Below are 19,533 nucleotides of genomic sequence, written 5' to 3' on the forward strand. Positions count from 1 at the left end.
TTTATAGTCTTTTTGTACGGTGCAGTTGACAGTTTACTTTGTATATTTCTGTTGTCTATTCTGTGTTGGTTTGGTTGTTTGGGATCTTACTCGACAGTGGAGAATAACTGACCTCATTGGAAGCCAATACAGTTGGCCCCCATGTTGCTAATCAAGAAGAATGAAGACTTCTGAGCTTTAGACAGTACACTGGTATCTAGGAGATCTATTAAGTCCAGAAGTAGTAATGGACTTTCTGAAGTTTATTTACAGTTAAGAAACCTGAGTAACCCTTGAGCCTGTATGCTTAATGACTCAACAGTCTTAGACATAAGAAACAAATGCTCCTTGTAATTTTAACTATTGAATTTGGACCTTTTCAATAAAATGATTTTCCATCAGAAGATCTTTAGTTGAAGCATTAGTAAGATTCATCATCCTTACGGTATTTGTCAATTGCTATTAGGAAATCAGCGGAACAAATTATCTTTATTTCGGATAATAAAAGAAGAGGTTATTTTCTATTCAAGTTCCATCTTAAAAAAAAATTAAAATAAACTGATATAAATCAGCATTATAATTGGAACTATTCAGGGATTAAAACTTATTCTTCATTAGAATACTAACAAGACCAGTCTCAGTACTCCATCTAGTAACGTCCTAATGAGGTGACTTTGAACATAAAAGTAAGTCACAAAGTTATATTACACTTTTTGATATATAGCCTAACAAGAGTAAGCACAATCTTAAGTCATAAATTTAGGGCACATCTGGAAGATAAAGTAAAACATTAAACCCTTCAATGTCATTTACTAATCCCAGGTTTACAGCTAAAGGCTTGAACCTCATAGAAAGTTGGCCAAGGAAAATGACTTTGTTAGTGTAACATCAGTGCCCATACTCACCATGACAATACTTACTTGGCCCTCTTTCTCTCCAAGAAATCATAGAAAAGCCTACTTAACCCAAAAGGTGTCACCTGAATTTCCTTAACTACAGCACCAGTGCATTTAGCATCTATGCATCTATTGTAAAGGCATAGGTTTTTTTAAAAATTGAATTGTCTTTTTTAAAATTTTAAAATAATTTTAAGGCATCCTTTGAAATAGAACATGCTGTGAGTAACAAAAGCAGGGTCAGAAATCAGAGACTTAAGAAGTTCTTTATTCTGTAAATCCAAAAATGTTTATTAAGTGCCTACTACGTGCCAGGTACTTTACTAAACTTTGGAAAGAGAAAAAAAAAGACAAAGCATATTTCTTTCCCTTAAGGAACTCACAACTTAATGGATTTAATTATTTATGATAACTAATAATCAAGCTATAGATGAAAAAACTGGTCTAGAGAGAGAAAAGTTTATTTTAAGGATCATGTTTTAAAATGCATAAAACAAAACAAATAAGCCCTAAAGAAATGCAAATAAAAAGGAATTTAATTATATTGAGATAGTTTGGGAATTTAAAAATAGAAGTCCAAAGATCCTTCATTTTGAAGATAAGAGAATGACCAGATGACTTCTGAGGTGTCTCCTAGCTCTAAATCTATGATCTTATGAATTAGCAGAGAAGCTTATGACCCTCTGAATAAGTTCTTTCTCATGGGTCACTTGGTCAAACACATGTTGTGCCTGACTTAGAATCAATAACAGCAAGAGTCAAAGAAGCACACTCGTTTTATTTGTATCTTCTCATTTAGAACTGTGATGAGTAACATAAGTAAACAGTGTGTTCATGAGCCAAGAGGACCTATTGAATCAGTTAGATATGAACGTGCCTGATGAATTTTGAACATCTGGTTGAAATAAATGCAACATATCAAAGGTTTATGATTTTGTTGGTGTGGAAACTGTCCCTCCACCATGACAAACTACAATTCATCTATCAGTCATCAGGTAGGGAGTTGCCCAAGATTCGGAGGGATCAAATGACTAGTCTGTTGTTAAAAGTGGGATTTGAAACCCTACTCTACTTTGAATATATTCTGTTTTACATGGAAAAAAAGATTTAAAAATTCTTCAGTTTAATGTCCACTTCTCATTTAGCAAGGAAAAGAGGAGAAACATAGTAAAGCCACATTACAGAAACCAATTAACCCTGAGGGGAGAAAGGAATTTATAAGATAATCCATTTTTATTTGATATTTTTTATTACAATGGCCATGTTTCCAAATCTCCATAAAAAGATGACCCATCAGGCAACAGTTAATTAATATTTTATGAACACACAGAGGCTGTTTATAGGCCACCTCCCATGACACTTTTAGAAAATGTTACACAAAGGTTTTTGCTGCCACGTTTGTGCATTTGATTAATGAATGTTTCAAAGAACAGTGGGCTATCTCCTAATTCTAGATAAATCACTGAACTATCCTACCTGCAGCTGTTTACACACTGATCCTTGTAAACCAGGAGAATGGACCAAAAATACTATGGGCAAATATTGACTCAATTACTGCTCTTCTGTCCAATAACAAGATATAGACTGTTTGCCAATGAATTTATTCTTGACACTTTACTGTTAAAATGTTTCTTCCTAGATCGGTATGTCATCGTGGGCAGCCACCATCACAGCCCTTATGGTTACAATGGACAAGAATGGGCCAGTGGGACTGCCATTATTACGGCGTTCATCCAGGCTTTGATGTTAAAAGTGAAAAGAGGCTGGAGACCTGATCGGACCATCATCTTTTCCTCATGGGGAGGAACGACATTTGGCAATATTGGTTCCTACGAATGGGCAGAGGTAAAAGGGAATCTGTGGAAAGTACACTGTGCCTTTTCTTATGCTTTTTTTAGGGGAGGATTTCTTTTTCTTTTTTGGTTTGGTTACTTAATACCAAAACTATTGATGCATTTTTGTTTAAATTAAGCATTTCCCAACAAAAATCACTTAATTTCTCTGGACCTTAGCTTTTTAATCTGTAAAATGATAGAGTTGAACCAGGTGGGCCCTTCTATTTCTGACCATCCTTCTTTGAGAATCTAAGCAATCCTCCCTGCCAACAAATGATATTTCTATGAAAACGGTTAACCAAAACCTCTTTTGAGAAGTCATTTTGAATGATAAGACATATCACTTTCCACTTTGTGGTTCCTTTTATTTCTTCAGTTTTAATACTTTGGTCCTAATATTGTCTATTGTATTTGCCCTGAGTTTGGTGCCCTTATTTATTATATATCTTATAATATACAACCTCTAGGTATTTATTTTATGTTACAAGTACTTCATTTTTTTATTATTCTTATTATATATATATATATATTTTCCCTCCTGGTTCTTCCCTTCATTTTGGACCACTTGCTATAAGCCTTCCCACATTTTTCAGAATTCTTCATATTATTTGTTCCTACATTCATAACATTTTTGAGAAAATTATAAATCTGCTAGAAGACAATGTACTAACAAAACAATTTTTAAATATTTTTAAAAATTCTTGTCAGACTGACTCAAATCTAGACCAAAAAAGTAGGTCTTTTGTCAGGTTCATTTACAGTTTTTAAGTATTTGTAATATAAAATAATGTCCTTCCCTTATTCCGCTCTAGTTTTCACAAGACCCTCTCCCCTTGTGTCAGTTGAGACAGCTCAAACCTTGACAATTTAGAAGCTAAGTTACTTGAGGTCAAGGATTTTTCTTTGTATATCTGGTGCTTTGCTTAGTGACAGATTCACAGAAGCTGATTAATGCTTGTTGGATGACTTTTTTGGCTGGTTGATTACTGAACTGAGGAGTCTTTATGTACAGTCCTGAAGCCAAACAATAGACTTGTCATTTGAAAATAAAACTAGATGTTTGTAAAGCCTCAAGACCCAAATGTTTGCTGCCAGGTGAGTTTCTTGAAGCTCACGAACACTGTCTAGAGAATGACATAATGGACATCATTAGCCAGTGCCTTTGATCAATGGGTCATTTTGATTTAGAGGAAAGTAGGAGCTCAACGTTAATGTACAAAATTCTGGTTATGGAAATTTATCTAGTCCTATCTTGGTCATTTGAATATCATCATTATGTAAATAAAGTGCTGATGGTTGTTCCATATTCAAAGAACTAATTCAGCTGAATATTATAGGAGAAAAAAAGATAAAACATGTTAAATTCATAAACTTGTGCTTAAGATGGAAGATGTCAGTTAAAAAAGAGCCAACTTCTCAAACTTCAACTCCTTCATCTTGTTCTTTGAAGATGTGAAAAGTCAAGCAACTATTTTTGTGACATCGTTTTCTTTGGAACTTTCTGTTGCAGTTGAATAGGGTTATAAATATGAAGAAAGAGCAACCTTTTTCAGTTTTTTTTTTCCCATAAGACCTATTTTCTGGAAATTTTTCATTTCAGTCTTTTTTGAGAATTTCTATTTAAACTTCTGACCATTGAGATTTTAGGTACAGGTAGAATTATAGGGGTACGTGTGTATGTCCACGAGTGTGTCTTAATTTAAACTGGCAAAGGTCTTTGCAGTGATCTGGTCCAACTGAAGGCAACGTGTTACAGTAGAATAGAGCCCTAACACATGCCCACCATGGGCGAGAGAGTGACTCAGATCATGCTATGGAATAAAGGTGTCATGGAAGCCCTAGCCAGGTCTGATTGTTGTAGGCAATCTCAAGAGCTCATGAGAAAAAAAAAGGAAAAGAAAGGAAGCCTGGTAGCCTTGCTCTCACTCATATAGACCACAGCCACACTTAAACAAGCAGACGGATGGGATTCACTAGGACTGAGTAGCTCTAGAAATGAGCAACTTCTGAAATGTAATGGCTCTGATGAAGAAGGATCCAGTCCCAAAACATGGCTGATGCAGTGAATAGAGCAATGAGACAGGAATCAGGAAGATCTCAATTTGAGTCCAGCCTCAAGAACTTAGAGCTGTATGATCCTGGACAAGTCACTTGTTCTTGGTTTTCACAACTGAAAAATGGAGATTATAATTGCCTCAGCCTCCCAGGGTTTTTGTGAGCATCAAATAAGATAATATCTGTAAAGTGCTGACACATAGAAGACTCTCCCATTGTATCACCACCAATGTGTCCTTCCCATGGTTGACAAAAACTGACTTTCTAATAGGCTGATTTTTCCATGGTACTCTCCCTGTTAAAGAACATTCATCAGCTCTTTGCTGTTTTGGGGACAAAATAAACATCGTGCCTGTTTCAAGTTATTCTCCTTCATTAAATCTAAAGAGATAAGGAAAGGACTTGTTATCTCAATGATTTCTGACCTGCTGGCTGAGGGAACTCTCTCTCTACCACCGAAGATCAGTCCCATTTCATTGAAGAACATTTTTTTTCTGACAATCAAGGGTCACCTGGCCACTGTGTTTCAGAAGAAAAACTTGAATGTTGACTTTCTCGCACTCTTAACATCTCTCCAAATATTACTATTTCTCATTCTTGCCTTTCTCTTTCCCACCTCCATGCATTTGTACACTTTTTCCCCTCGTGCCTACAATGCATCCCCTCCAAATCTATCTATACCTGTTCAAATCCTTCTATTCATTAAAGGACTGCTTGAGCCCTTTAATGAACTTCTCTACCTAAGAAGTCTTCCTTGGATAAAGCCTCCTTGAGCATGCTTGGATTTTATGAATTTGACTCTTCTGTTTTGGACTGGACCTGTGATTTTGCCAGCATGGGAAAGGAGTTTTATGTAACCAGGCTGATCAGACCCATTCTGCAACTTAGTCTTAGAGGGTTACTGGGAGGCACTGAGAGAGGTAAAGAGATCTAACTGCTGACACGACTAGGATGTAAGAAGCAGGACTGAATATCAGGCCTTCTTGACAAAATGGCTAGTCCTGGATTTGCTAGATCATGGCTTCCTTGCATGTAGGAATTTAATAAATTGGGGTAGAATAGAATGAGGAAAATGGGGTTCAGAAACTAAGCAACTTGCTCAGGATCCTACAGTGTGTTATGAGCTAAACTAGGGCTGGAACCCAGAGAATACTAATTTTTAACCCAGTGTCTTTCCATAACCCACTGCATGTTCCCAATATCCTCGCCTTGAAAATGAAAAGGTTGCACTAGATGACTGCTAAAATCCTTTCCAATTCTGAATCGTATATCTCTTTTTTTTTCTTTTTTTCTTTATTTATTTATTTTTAATATATTTTATTTGATCATTTCCAAGCATTATTCGTTAAAGACATAGATCATTTTCTTTTCCTCCCCCCACCCCCCATATGTATATCTCTTGATTAGAGCTACATGTTGTTTGTTATTGTTCCAATCATGTCCAATTTTTTCATGACCCAATTTGATGTTTTTCATGGCAAAGACACTAAAATATTTTACCATTTCCTTCTCCAACTCATTTTATAGATTAGGAGGCTGAGGAAAATGGGGTTAATTAAATTGCCCAGGGCCATACATCTACTAAGTGCCTAAGAAATAGCTAAATATTTGAATACTAACAAATGTACCATCCATCCATCCACCCATCCATCCAACTATCCCAACAAATGAATCCTTTAGACAATCTCAAAGCATGTCAATATTTTTCAGCTATTGTTTATCAAAATTGCCAAGTCCCAATAATTTGGGAAGCCATCTACTTTCTTTTCTTTGTTTCCTATTAAATTACTATGTCAAAAGCACTTCATACTGGGAATAGATCTTTTATAATTCTGCGCTCCTTCTCCCCAGCCTAGTTTGCTTTCTCTTATCATCCATCATCCCTGGAGCATAAAAACTATGTTGACTGGTTACATCCTACTATTTATTTAATTCTACCTTTACCAAAAATCCCTTGAAACTCAAAGCTATAATTAAGAAGATTAGATACTAATGATCAATAAAACTTGAAAGCAAGATTTAGAATAATTCAGATATCAGTGAGTTAACTAAATTTATGTCTAAGTTCTAGAGTAGAAATCTCATTACACAGTATCTTCACTATAATTACTTTCTTTTTCACCAGTAAATGTGACTGATAAATGCCTGATAAGCTTTATCTTTCTTTGTTAGGGAAGTTTGTTACTATTCTACCTTATAGTCTTTGGTCTTTGCTTGGCTCCTAGAACAAGGCCTTGCACACAGTAGGTATCTAATAAATAATCTACTGACTTTATTTGAAAATGAATTTTAAAGTAGTGGTAATACTTTAAGACCCAGAGCACTGTTTATTCCAATTAACAATGCAGCTGTTAACCCATAAAATACCTGTCCATTCTACTCTATTTAACTCTCAGCCAATGTGTCCCCTAAGTAGGATCCTGCCTGAACAAAATTCTAAAAGCCTTCACTTAGTTCTCTTGACATTTCATGGATACCAATAGATTTTAGAGGCTCTCCAATTAGCTGTGCTTTGCTCTTACCATCTGACTTTTATTTCCACTTACATATTTCTATGATAAAAACCGTAACACCATTTCTAAGTTCATGCTTTCCTTTGTAATGTTTAATAGCCAGCTGAAACCCACCATGCCCTTCTCCACTGACTTTTGTGTAACCCCAGGCTTAAAGTGGGATTCCATGACTCATGGGTGTACATCAGCATCACTGGAAGAACTTTGTATTTTACAAAATGAATGTTTGGTCTGGGAGAAGTCTGGGATCATTAAAATTCATGTGTATGTCCCCAAAGGCAATATCACCTCTCTCCTCCTTCTGTTCAGTTCTATGCCCAGTGTATGGGTGGACATGTGTAGTATCCAAGCCAGAGATATCCATGAACAAACACAATAGATTTTCTATCTGATTGTAGAAATAGCATGAATAGACATTGTTCTACTACTTGGGTTTGCCAGCATGGGTAGTTTGGACAAACTGGTGGATGACTGTCATTTAGAAAAGAGAAGGCTTTGTGTTTTCTGGGCTTTAATCGCGTCAGACCATTGCACTTTTTCTCCCAATACATTCAATAAACATTTATTAAATATCTTCTGAGTACAAAGTATTGTCATAGTTATGGTAGGTGCTAGAGATCCAAAGACAAACAAGATTAAACAAAGAGCTCCTGCCTTCAGAGAGCCTAAGGTGTTCATACTCCACTGGAGAATATAAATGCATAGAAATATAAGTAAATAAAGGAGAAAGAAAATAAAATTTGAGGAGGGAGAGAACATGGACCTTTTTAGAGATCCAAAAAGGCCCCTAATGGATAATAGTATATATGGCAAACCTTGAAAGAAGCCCAAAACCCAACTTCTGAGAGGTGATAATAAGAAGGAATTCCATTTGGGAGCTGTAAGGAGGAGAGAGAATGAGAGGCTTGTGCAAAGGAATGGAAGGAATGGAGATGGAAAATTAAAATTCTCTTAACTTTGGAGAACAGCAAATAAGGCAATTTGGCCAAAAAGTCCATGCATGAAGCAGAATATTAAGGAATAACTCTAGAAAGATAGTCTTGAACCAGCTAGTGAGAAACTTTAAATGTTGGGCTAAGAATTTTCATTTTATTCTAAAAGTAATAAGGAATTCTTTGAGGTTTTTGAGCATGGCAGAAACATCATGAGGCCTGCACTTTAGAAAGATTATTTTGGCAGCAGTGTGGAAAATGGAAATACACAGACCAATTAGGAGTCGATTGCAATAATACATGTAGGTAAATGTGATCAAGACCTGTTATTGTCTAAAAATCTCTACCTCCCTAGTAGCCTTCTTCCCAACCTATAATAAAAGTTGATTATTCATTCAAGGTAGATGAGAGTTAGTTGTGCTTTCAATTTGTAGATTTTAAAACAATGGGAAGAAAAGTGATTCTTGTAGAAACAAGAAAATGCATGAAATTTCAAAGCAGTTGAATAGAGCTATCTGAAAAATTAAGAGATATTTCTGTAGAGAATTACATTTAGGGAATTATGTCTTTATGGTCATTATTTCCCACAGCTCAGATACTCTTCCTACATATCTGCCCTTCAACCTCTATTTCCAGTGGTACCCACCATATACTAGAGGAAGAAAGAGGCCCCCAGTACCTGGAATCGAAAAATGGTGTTCTCAATGAATGTTAAGATCACAAAATAGAAATTATCAGGAATGTTGCCTAATTGAGAGAGAAAGGAGAATTGAATGGTATTAAGACCATTCTGTTCTGTTTAAAGAACTACTTCATACAAGGAAGTACTCATTACTATAAAGGAAATAACTTACTTTTGAAATCATTGAAGTGATTTATAACTATCATTTCTCTACTTTAGTTTTAATCAGATTAATGACATCACTGAAGAAAATAGGCTTTTCCATTCTAAATTTGAATTGTTGGATGAAGAATTCATACATATTATCTGATTAACAATATTTACTTATGAAATATGACTTCTCTTAGGCAAAAGTTGAAGCATACTTCACAAGATGTAATAAAATCAGAAAATTTTGGAATTAACCTACTCTTTTCATTTTGTAGATGAGGGAACTGGAACAGAGAGAAGCAAGATGACTTGCCAAGGGTCTCACAGCTAGGGTAGTGAAAAATCCAAATTATAGTCAAACCCAATCACCTGAGCTCTTGTCAGTTGATCTTGATTATCTTCCCTTAGAACCAGACTTTTTTTTCCATTTGTGGACCATTTTCACTTTATTAATATATATATGTATATAATACAATTAAAACTTTTATTGGTTATAATGAAAGAATAAAGGTAAGTGAAGTGGCTTTAATGGATTTTATGTAAACAATGTTTGAAAATAATTTATAATTACACAAAAATGAAAACGGCAATGGATTTGGAGTGAGGTCTTTTCATTCAATCCTGCTTCTATCACTTGATATTTTTGTAACCATAGGCAAAATAGTTCACCTTTGCAGGCCTCAGTTTCCTCAATTAGAGCATGAAGAGGTAGGACTTGGTGACCTCTAAGATTCTACTTAACTCTAAATCTGTGATCCTGAGTAGATGAAGTCCAAACCAAAGTACATTTGTTCTGCAACCCAAACTTCTGAAAGAAAACTGAGTTCAGTGTATTGGCTATCCATGTTAAAATGGATATTTGTTTTGGTTGCAGGATTTTAAGAAAGTGCTTCAGAGAAATGTTGTGGCTTATGTCAGTCTTCATAATCCTATACGGGGTAACTCAAGCCTGCATCCTGTAGCATCTCCTTCTCTTCAACAACTGGTCGCAGAGGTAAGAGATCCTATTTTATCACAAGTTTTTCACTCAAGGGTCATCCTTTCCCCATAATCCTCCCCTGTCTCAGATTCTGTTTTACATAAATATAGAAAAAAAGCTTTCATTGAATATTTGGTATTGTGAGTGAAGCTAATTTCCTTCAAATAAATATTCCAATCTTGCTTTTAAAGTATTTTGAAAACATAACTTGAAAAAGTACTGAAGAAAAAAGGGGGCAATGATAGTATCTAAAGTCTTGTAGTTCATGATTTCTCATTAAAATTGTTCACTTTATCTTTTAATTTATTCATTTCATGCCTATTTTAAAGAAGGCTATCTCTTATGTCTTAATGGAGTTCATATTTTTATTTAGATTATTTTAATGAGTTTAAGGTTATTTATCAATTAACATTTAAATTGTAATTTCATAGGAAGTATCATCTTTCCCAGAATGGAAATAGTTATGGGTTCTGGGACCCTGGGACACAATCTTCCCAGTGATGAAGGCATGGTAGGAAATGACCTTTTGAAAATCCACAGGAGAAGCAATATAGTATCATAGAAACCAAACTCGAGATGAAACAAATAATGAGCCTGGCTTCTGATTAGCCATAATTCTTGCCTGAAATGTAATGCAAACCAACAGTTTATGACTTTCGTAAAATATTTTCTAGTTTAATAGTTTTCATCAGCGTTTGCATGTGTGATATAATAAAAAAAGACATTTAAAAAGATGAAGCGGATAAATGTCTACATTTAGGACCAGCCAAACCCCAATATGGATGCCCTAAATTATGCCAATGTCTCTAAGTTGGTAAATTAATTTTTCCTGCTGTGTGGGCTGTGTCAGTTTCACTGACTTTCATTTACCTTCCTAGAGGCAAATGAAGAGAGGCAGCCGGCTGAGGAGGCTTCCCCTGGGGTTTAAGAGCAGCTTTAGGAAGAGAAGACCTTCCTTTTAGGGAATTATTATCATGGTGCACAATTGAGGGAGCATGACAAGGGGCTGAGGACTTGGAATACAGAAGTGACTTAACTAATTCTTTATTTAAGTGCTCTGTTTACCTGGAGCTTAAATAATTAACCTGAAAGCATTATAGTCCCTGTTCTGATCATTTAAAAAGGCATTTATATATATATTTATTATATGCACACACATATATATTAAGTCACACATATATACACATGCACATATTTATTAATATATACATATATGCACATATAAAATTCCAGACTAAATGAATAATAAATTTCAGAAGCTACTTAATATTTTAATTAGATAATATTCATTAGCTTCCTACTTTTTCTTTAGGATAAAATATAAATTGTGTTTTCTGACATTCAAGACAAGTTAGAATCTGACCCCTCCCTGATTACCCTTCCAGATCATTTCATACTATTTCTTCAGACGTATACATTCCAACTACATTGGATGACCACTTTCTCCTCTCCATCTCAATTTAACACTGTATCTCCTTCCTCTGTGCCTTCCCAGGGATCTCCCAAGTTGAAAATGCAACCTTTCCTCATCCCAATCTCTCCTAAATCTTACTTTTCTTAAAGGGCAGATCAAATAAAATCTCCCATGAAATCTTCCCTTATCCCACCACTTGTTCGCATTTCCCCTCTTTTACTTCCAGTTGACTTTAATATATATAATACGTATTGTATATAATTATTATATTCTTTGATATGATATTATATAATTTTGTACATCTTGCCTATCTCCACCCATATCTAGAATGCATTCATTAAATCGTGCCTCATCTTTAGCTCGTCGTACTATACCTGGATTTAAGACCATCTCATAGCAAAAACTTTTAGTGTCAAGTCCAGTTTTTTGTATAATGTCATGGGAAGGCTTCAGTTTATATTTGTAAATGAAGTGAAATGATTTAATTTTCTAGTAGAAAATGCATATGATACAATTCACAAACTGAGTTGAGTATCGAGATCGAGAGACATAGATAATTCTCTGATTCCAGAGCCCTAGGTTGGAAAGATAATTGAGAGGCACTTCCTATCCCAAGGAGTGCCTCAAAATTCCTAAATCTAAATGAGTTTGGATTCATGTTAATGGAAAGCAAAAACATGTGCTGTGTAGCCCTTTAGAAATGTCTGGTAACAAATTAAATAAAGGACTGCTACAACTCCCTCAGGGCAGTAGATCACTGATTTCCATGCCTAAAATCTAAAGTGGTCTGTTAGAATGTAAATAATTATTTAAAGCAAATTTGCTTGGTGAATCCAAGAAAGAAAATGACAAATTCAGAAATCAACACTTTTTTTTTAGCATCCATCCATATATTTATACAAAGGTCAAGAAAACCTGAAGGGAACAGAATCTTGCAGACTTGTGTGAGTTTGTGTGTGTTCAAATGACACAAAAGCTGTAGTTTTTGACTTGTATCAGATCCCCCAAGCTATTAATTTGTGGAGTTTGTCCAACCACATTTGTACTTTTCAAACAAGCCACCATGTTGTCAATATACAAAAACTTGCATGGAGGGAAAGACGGGGCACCATCAGGTCATTTGAGACCTCACTAGCAAGTGTCGCTATACTATTAAAGCCCATCAATTTCCATCGGCAGTTCAGGGGAAGAATCTGTTCAGAAATGAATTATCTCTGTGAACTACTCAGTTATTCTGCATTTTCATGGTTGACTGATTGTGTCTCACCCAATAGATGTTGTCTTCCTAACACCCTGCCTCACTTTGAAAAACCAAAGCAACACATAAGAAAGTTCCTGAGATTCAACCAGATAACTACATGTATTAAAAAAAAATTATTCCCTTTCCACTTAGCATTGGGCTAGGTAGGGGCACCTGTGCATCATTAGACTGAAAAATATTTCAAACAATAGAGTAATCTGGTTATTCACGACACATTTATTGTGTGCTAGTGTTGCCCCTGGTGAAGATAAACATAAGACAAATATAATATGGCCCCTGACCCCCCCAGTCACTGAAAACTAACTGGGGAGCAGGTAGATGCTGCCTTTCTCTTTCTCTCTAGCCCTCCTTCCTTTCTTCATAATTTTTTCCATTCTGTACTTAAATAGTAAATAAAAATGAGTAATTCCATAGTTAATGATAAAGAAAAAAACATGAAACTTCAAAGGTCAATTAGTCTGATTTTTGATACATGTAATAATTTTAATAATCACTTTAAAATTGTCCTGGTCTGTGAATGTTTCTGTTGGTCCTTCTATTATCTTCTGTGTATCCCAAAAATACTTCATTGATTTTCTTTTCCTTATTTTTTGCTCTTTTCTTTTCTTTATCTTTGTTAAGAATGCCTTATACCTTCCCTGCTACTTTTTCCCAATTTAAAAACAAAAAGTTACAAAACCCTTATGACAAATGTTTGTAGGTGAATAAAATGAATTCTGCTGGTGGTCATGATGGAAAATATATGTCTATTCTGCATCTAAAGTTAGGAGGTAATTAGCATGGTATATCAGTACTTTTTTTGGAATCTTGTCTAGATTTTATTGAATATAGATGTTATTGTATTATAAAGTTATTTACAATGATATTGTATTAATCATTCTCCTAGATCTCCTTATTTCAATAGTTCATCTAAAGATTCCCAGGTTTCTCAGGAGCTGTCTTTCATAATTTTGTTAGTACAATATTATTTCTGTACATTTAGAGATCATTATTGTTTTGGCAATATCCAGTTTATGGGTATCCTTTTGGTTTCTAATTCTGGCCTATTATCAAAAAAAAAGCTACTATATATATTTTTGTACTTTAAAAAATTTCCTTGGGGTAAGAGATGAGTGATATAGCCAAATCAAAGTGTATACAAAGATTAGTAACTCTAGATAGTTTAAATGGCTTTCCCAAATTGCTAGATTAGGTCATAGCTTCACCAACAATGCATTCATGTTCTAGTTTTCCCTGAGGTTCTCCAACATTTGTAATTTTCCTTTTTTTGGCTATTCAAATCTGATGGGTTTGTTTTATTATGATTTTCATTTATTTTAAACATTCTTTTCTTTTTAAATTTCAAGTTCCAGATTCTTTCCCTCTCTCTGACACCATCATCAAGAAGGCAAAAAATATAATATGCATCATATATGTGAAATTAGGCAAAACATATTTGCATGTTAGTTATTTTTGCTTTAATGATAAAATGTGATTTTATATATATATATGAAATATATTGCAAATCTTAAAGCTGTCATATATAATTACATAATAATGTATTATCTCAAAATCTAAAATCTTAAAATTTTTCATTTAAACATTAGATTTTATTATCTCTAGTTCTTCCTACATTTTTTATACAAAAATGATGGTTTATTTGAGATGAATTTATTTCCTCTACCACAATTCTCATGAGTTCATCAGTTTTAAAAATAAAATACAAGTTGAATTTGACTGGTTTTTGGAATCTATTCCAACTCTGAGATTCTGGGATAATGATTATAGGCTGCTTCAACTTTATTCTTGGTCTACGGAGTCCTAAACAATACCAACTTTAACAAAATGAACAAAATGTTTTGCCCAAAAATTTGACCATACTAGGAACATTTTTTCTCTAAGTGGTATAGGAGATCGAAATGTGATCATATAAATTGTTTGACTGATCATGCTTCCTTTTCCAAATTCAGAGACTGGTTTCTAATCATTCCCGACAAGATTACTGGAGACAGATAGTGGGAAGACCCTTGACCTCTCTCTCTACCTCTGATTCTGATATTTATGTTTAGAGCTACATCACACATTTCTTCTTATTGACATTTCCATGAAGTATAACACAGATATGGATGTGAGCTCTTGAAGGGTTGCCTCCACGCTGGTTGCCTCAAATGTCAGCACTAGAATTGTGATTGATTATACTTTGATCCAACATGAATATATCTCCCTCCTCTCAGTAAAGAGATGATAGGACGGATACATTCTCCAACATGTGTAATATATGTTTTTAGTGTGTTTTGCTTAATTTATTTCCTTTATCATAAGATAGGATTCAGTGCCTGAAAAGTACTTTATGAAGAAACATAATCTATTTATCCTTGTCATCATCCTCTTCATTCTATGCCTATTCTAGCTAAACTAAAGTACTAAACAATTTGCTCAACTCTTTCCTGTCCAAATTCATTTACTGAGGCCATCGCAGCATATCTAGAATAGACTCTATTCATTCTGACATCCTTCCAAGTCCAGCTTAGGAGCTGGCATCTTCCCTTATCTCTCTGGCTAGAAATTCTTCCTTCCCTCAAAAACCTCATCCCTGTTGAATATCTTAAATACTTATCACACAAACTAAATGGTATTGAAATTCTCTGTATACATCGTATCCTTTTACAAAAAATAATCTTGTTGAGAACAGCCTTTATATCATTTTTCATGTTTATAATCCTGATGCTACCATCGACAAATAGTTGTTGTTGCATAAATGCTTGTTGAATTGAATGAGATGAATCAAAAATAGTTTGTTTTTTTTTTTATTTTAGATGAGTGTTTGCATGGATGCATATTTGTTTATCCCTTTGTCCATTTTTTTTTTAGATTTAAAGCAATCATTCTATTCAAGTATATGGATGTTGCTTCCAAACTTAAAGGCTTTAACCAACAGTTAGACCCAGCATGTTCTTCATCTTATAGTCAGGCTCATGTGGTATATAGAAAACCAACCTGTGAGATGAATTGCCCATACGTTGTCCTGTCATTAGGCTGTACCACTAGTCCATTCACATAGCTTTTCAGGCTATTGGACTCACATCTGTGATCCATGTGAGCCATTTTTAAATTTCTGGATGTGATCCAATGTGGAATTTCATGCATTATCACATTTTGTCTGCCATTGCCTGTGGGGGCCTTCGGTTTTATTTTTGTTTTTGGATAATCTTTGACATTAAGTAAGACTGTAGATTTCAAGCTGAAAGTGACCTTGGAGTCCTTATTTTATAGATGATGAAACAGAGGGACAGAAGAGACAGGAAGTGACTTGCCTGGGCTCACAACTACTTTCTGAAAAAGGATTTGCATTCAAGTTTTTCCAATTCTATGTTCAAGGCTTTACGTACTCTGTCATTCCATAGAAGAGTGCAAAGTTAACTAATAGCCCTTTCCTTTATTTGGCTTTCTCTTCAATATTTGAGAATGAAGATAATAGCAAGAGCTTTGACCTCAAATCTCATCTCCATCCTCTTCAAGTGGTGTGACCAATTATGTAATGTCCCCGAGCCTAAATTTACCCATCTAAAAAGAGATAATAATAGCTCTTCTCTTACAGGCTTGTTAGGGTATGAAATGAAATAAAACCTACAAAGTGCTATGTTCATATCGGCTATTATTTTTTATTATTTTTATAATAAACTATATTTTATTATTTTTATTATTACTGAATTGTTTCTAAGTTGCCTTTCTTTTTCCACTGTCTCTACCATATACAATTTCCATATCTTTTTAGGAAACTGCACACTTTTATCCCATGGCACCCAGAATGCTTTCTGGGTGAGTAGTTTGTTGATCACGCTCTTGTCCCTGTTCTCCACTATTTTGAACTCTCCTCACTCTTTTCCTATTCAGCTTGGCCTTCTTTCCACCCCTTCCACTATTAGTCAATTGAAGTGGCCATTAAGACTCCAATAAACTGATTTAAAATGTTTCTTTAGACTAATACAGTACCTTGCTGAAAGCCTCCCGTTCGAAGTTATGCTACTTCTGGGCAGATTTATCCATCCCTTATGTTTACATGATTGTCTTTGTTTAGTTTTCTTTTTGTTTCTTTTGAAGCTAATTTGCGTCTAAAGCACTGAACTGATCTTCCCCCAGTTCATTACTCTTTCAGGAGGGTTTTTGTTTCAGCATACATTAACAATTTGCAAATACTATTTGTTTTAAATCTTGCTATCAAGGGAAGGCAGCCCAATGCTGGATAAAATACGGAATTTATAGAAGGCAGCTGATTTAAATATTTGGATTATGCCGCCAAAGAGCAAGGCAAACATTCTGAGACCTTAACAAATTTAGTTTGAACTCATTTATCCAGCTACCATAATTACTTACGCATTCATTAAAGAGACATACGGTTAGAGTTATGTTGTATTTCCAGTGTTTTGATTAGTATATCGGACAGCAGACCTCCATGGGCCTCGGGAGGAAATGATGGTTTACCCAGCTGTGGTACGAATGAATTGTCATTGGCCAGCAGGTTGCCCACTTGTGCAGGAGATCTCATGAATACAGTTAGCTCCATTTTATTCTTTCTAGAAAAGTGAAATATTATAACCAATCAGTTGCCATTTCTGTATTGTTATTGTCTCTGCTGGAAATTATCATTGATATAGTTTGGTTAAAATCTCCATCTGTCAGTTACTTGGTTATTTGCATGATCATTATAATAACAGTTTATTTCCATTAAGACATATTGTATGATGCTTCTGAATATATGAATTTAAGTAGAAGCATTTTAAAGCTTTTTTAAAAGAAGACTCAAGTTTTTAAGTGACAGTCTTTAATGGTATGGCTTTTTTGAAATCATATTAAGTAGGTTTAGTCAGTGTAGTCAAAAAAATGAATGTGACTTAGAAGTACAAAATCGATTTGAAAATGCTGGTTTATTTAGAGAAGCAATTAATTAATGAGTTAGCTTTCTAAATGCTTGTTTCACTTTCAAGACTCAGAAGTAGATTTCTTTAGGCAGTTGGCATTCTGTATATATTTAGTATATGATTTTGTAGAAACTGTACTTCATTGCCCCTATCTTCATGACCCACTAAATTCTACTTGCAAATTAATAATAGTCCGTCAAGTTTCTAAATAGCCACAACTTGGTTCTAATTCTTGCCTATTGTTTTATTACTCAGTAGAAACTTGGGCAACCTGGTGCCTAATTCCTGCCCAGGATGCTTAAGCTCCTCTGCACCCCGAGAGGAACTTCATGGTTATCTGAAAAAGAAATGGTAAACAAGCAGAAGCCAGTTATGGAAAATCTAGTGCATAGTACTGGTTGCAAGTACTGTTCCTGTGGTAGTCATTCATTGGCTTTCTCTACTTACCAATCTTCATCCTTCCTCAAAAGCTTCTAAGTTCTAAGCTATTAGCTGTTGCCTTGCTGGCAACAGCTGTGGTGATTTCCTCAGTTTCTATGAAGCATGAAATTGTCTCAAATCTACTATATTTCCCTCTCTGACGTATGCCCTGCCCTCAAAAATAAGCTAAGTGTTATAGTTAAAAGGCAAAACTACTTTTTTTTATTTCAAAACTATTTGAGCTGTTCTCAACTTTCTTTTGCTTGATTTCACATTTTTTCCCAATTCGTTGAATTTGCAGGATTTTTTTTTCTTTTTCTAAATCTAATTTATCTTTTATAGCTTACAATTCTATCTTGTGCTCTAAAAATTAAGATTTCTAGAACTTATTTTTTATTTCACTCATAAAATGTAAATGAAAATGGTAAAATCAACTAGTAAAATAGTAGAACAATGGGTTTTTTCCATTTTAAAAGAGTATTAATATTTTAAAAACACTTTTGATTATGATGTTATACTTTTAAAAAATAGGGGGCAGTTGGGTGGTTCAGTGGATTGAGAGCCAGGCCTAGAGACGGGAGGTCCTAGGTTCAGATCTGGCCTCAGACACTTCCTAGTTATGTGACCCTGGGCAAGTCACTTGACCCCCATTGCCTAGCCCTTACCACTCTTCTGCCTTGGAAGCAATACACAGCATTGATTCCAAGATGAAAGATGAGGGGTTTTATTTTATGTATTACTGGTCAGATACATGAAGAAAGGATCCCTAAATCTTTTATTGACCAGAGAGACAGGAGCCTTAAATCGAGAGCTCCTAAGAAGAAATCTTGATAACTATTACCTTATTTTTTTTCAAACCTTTATGTTTTGCCTTAGTATCAACACTAAGTATTGGTTCCAAGGCAGAAGAACTATGCAATTGCAGAAAAGTGACTTGCCCAGGATCACACAGTGAGGAAGTGTCTGAGGCTAGTTTTGAATTCTACTTTTAATTAAATTAAACAAATGTGTATTAAGCTCTTAGTCTTGGTTACCTGATTGCCCACCTTCTTTTCTGGTCCTCATAATTCTTTGCTTACATCTTTTACCACTCTTTCTCCTGGGCAATTTTTATTGGAAACCTGCTATAGCCTGTTCTGCCTCCTTTTAGTCTCTTTATCACCCTTTGGGTGACTCATGACTTAGTGTGTCATGCCTCAAAGACATGTTGAAAGGATTTTGGGGTTGAAGACAAATGAGCCCTTTTTGCAAGGAGAAGCTGGGGTCATTAAAAGCCCTTCCCTCGTTCCCAAAGGCAATCTAGCCTGTCCTCCTCCTCCTGTTTCATTGTTGGCCCAGTTTCCTGTCCATCTGCTGTGTCTTTCCAAGATATATGCATCAAGAGTCCAGCTCAATGGCCGTCTGTCCAAGTAATTATTCCTAGCAACTACTATGCTGGGCACTGGGCACACAGTCCTAAGTGTGGGAGATCAGCTTAGGTAATACACCATGCACTTGTCAGGGTAAAAGAGTCCCAGGG

At 35.0% G+C, this 19,533-nt stretch overlaps 1 protein-coding gene across 8 annotated transcripts in view; it reads left to right on the top strand.

Moving 5' to 3' along the window:
* Positions 1-19,533, top strand: part of NAALADL2 (N-acetylated alpha-linked acidic dipeptidase like 2) — a 1,419,153-nt gene that overhangs the window by 1,086,703 nt on the left and 312,917 nt on the right. For all 8 annotated transcript variants that reach the window (XM_056808005.1, XM_016424651.2, XM_016424653.2 and 5 more), the window contains 2 exons: positions 2,515-2,720; positions 9,917-10,036. In XM_056808005.1, coding sequence (XP_056663983.1) covers positions 2,515-2,720; positions 9,917-10,036 — 326 coding nt within the window. The remainder of the gene's footprint in view (positions 1-2,514; positions 2,721-9,916; positions 10,037-19,533) is intronic.

The sequence above is a fragment of the Monodelphis domestica genome, chromosome 8 (genome assembly GCF_027887165.1).
Source record: "Monodelphis domestica isolate mMonDom1 chromosome 8, mMonDom1.pri, whole genome shotgun sequence".
Taxonomy (NCBI): domain Eukaryota; kingdom Metazoa; phylum Chordata; class Mammalia; order Didelphimorphia; family Didelphidae; genus Monodelphis; species Monodelphis domestica.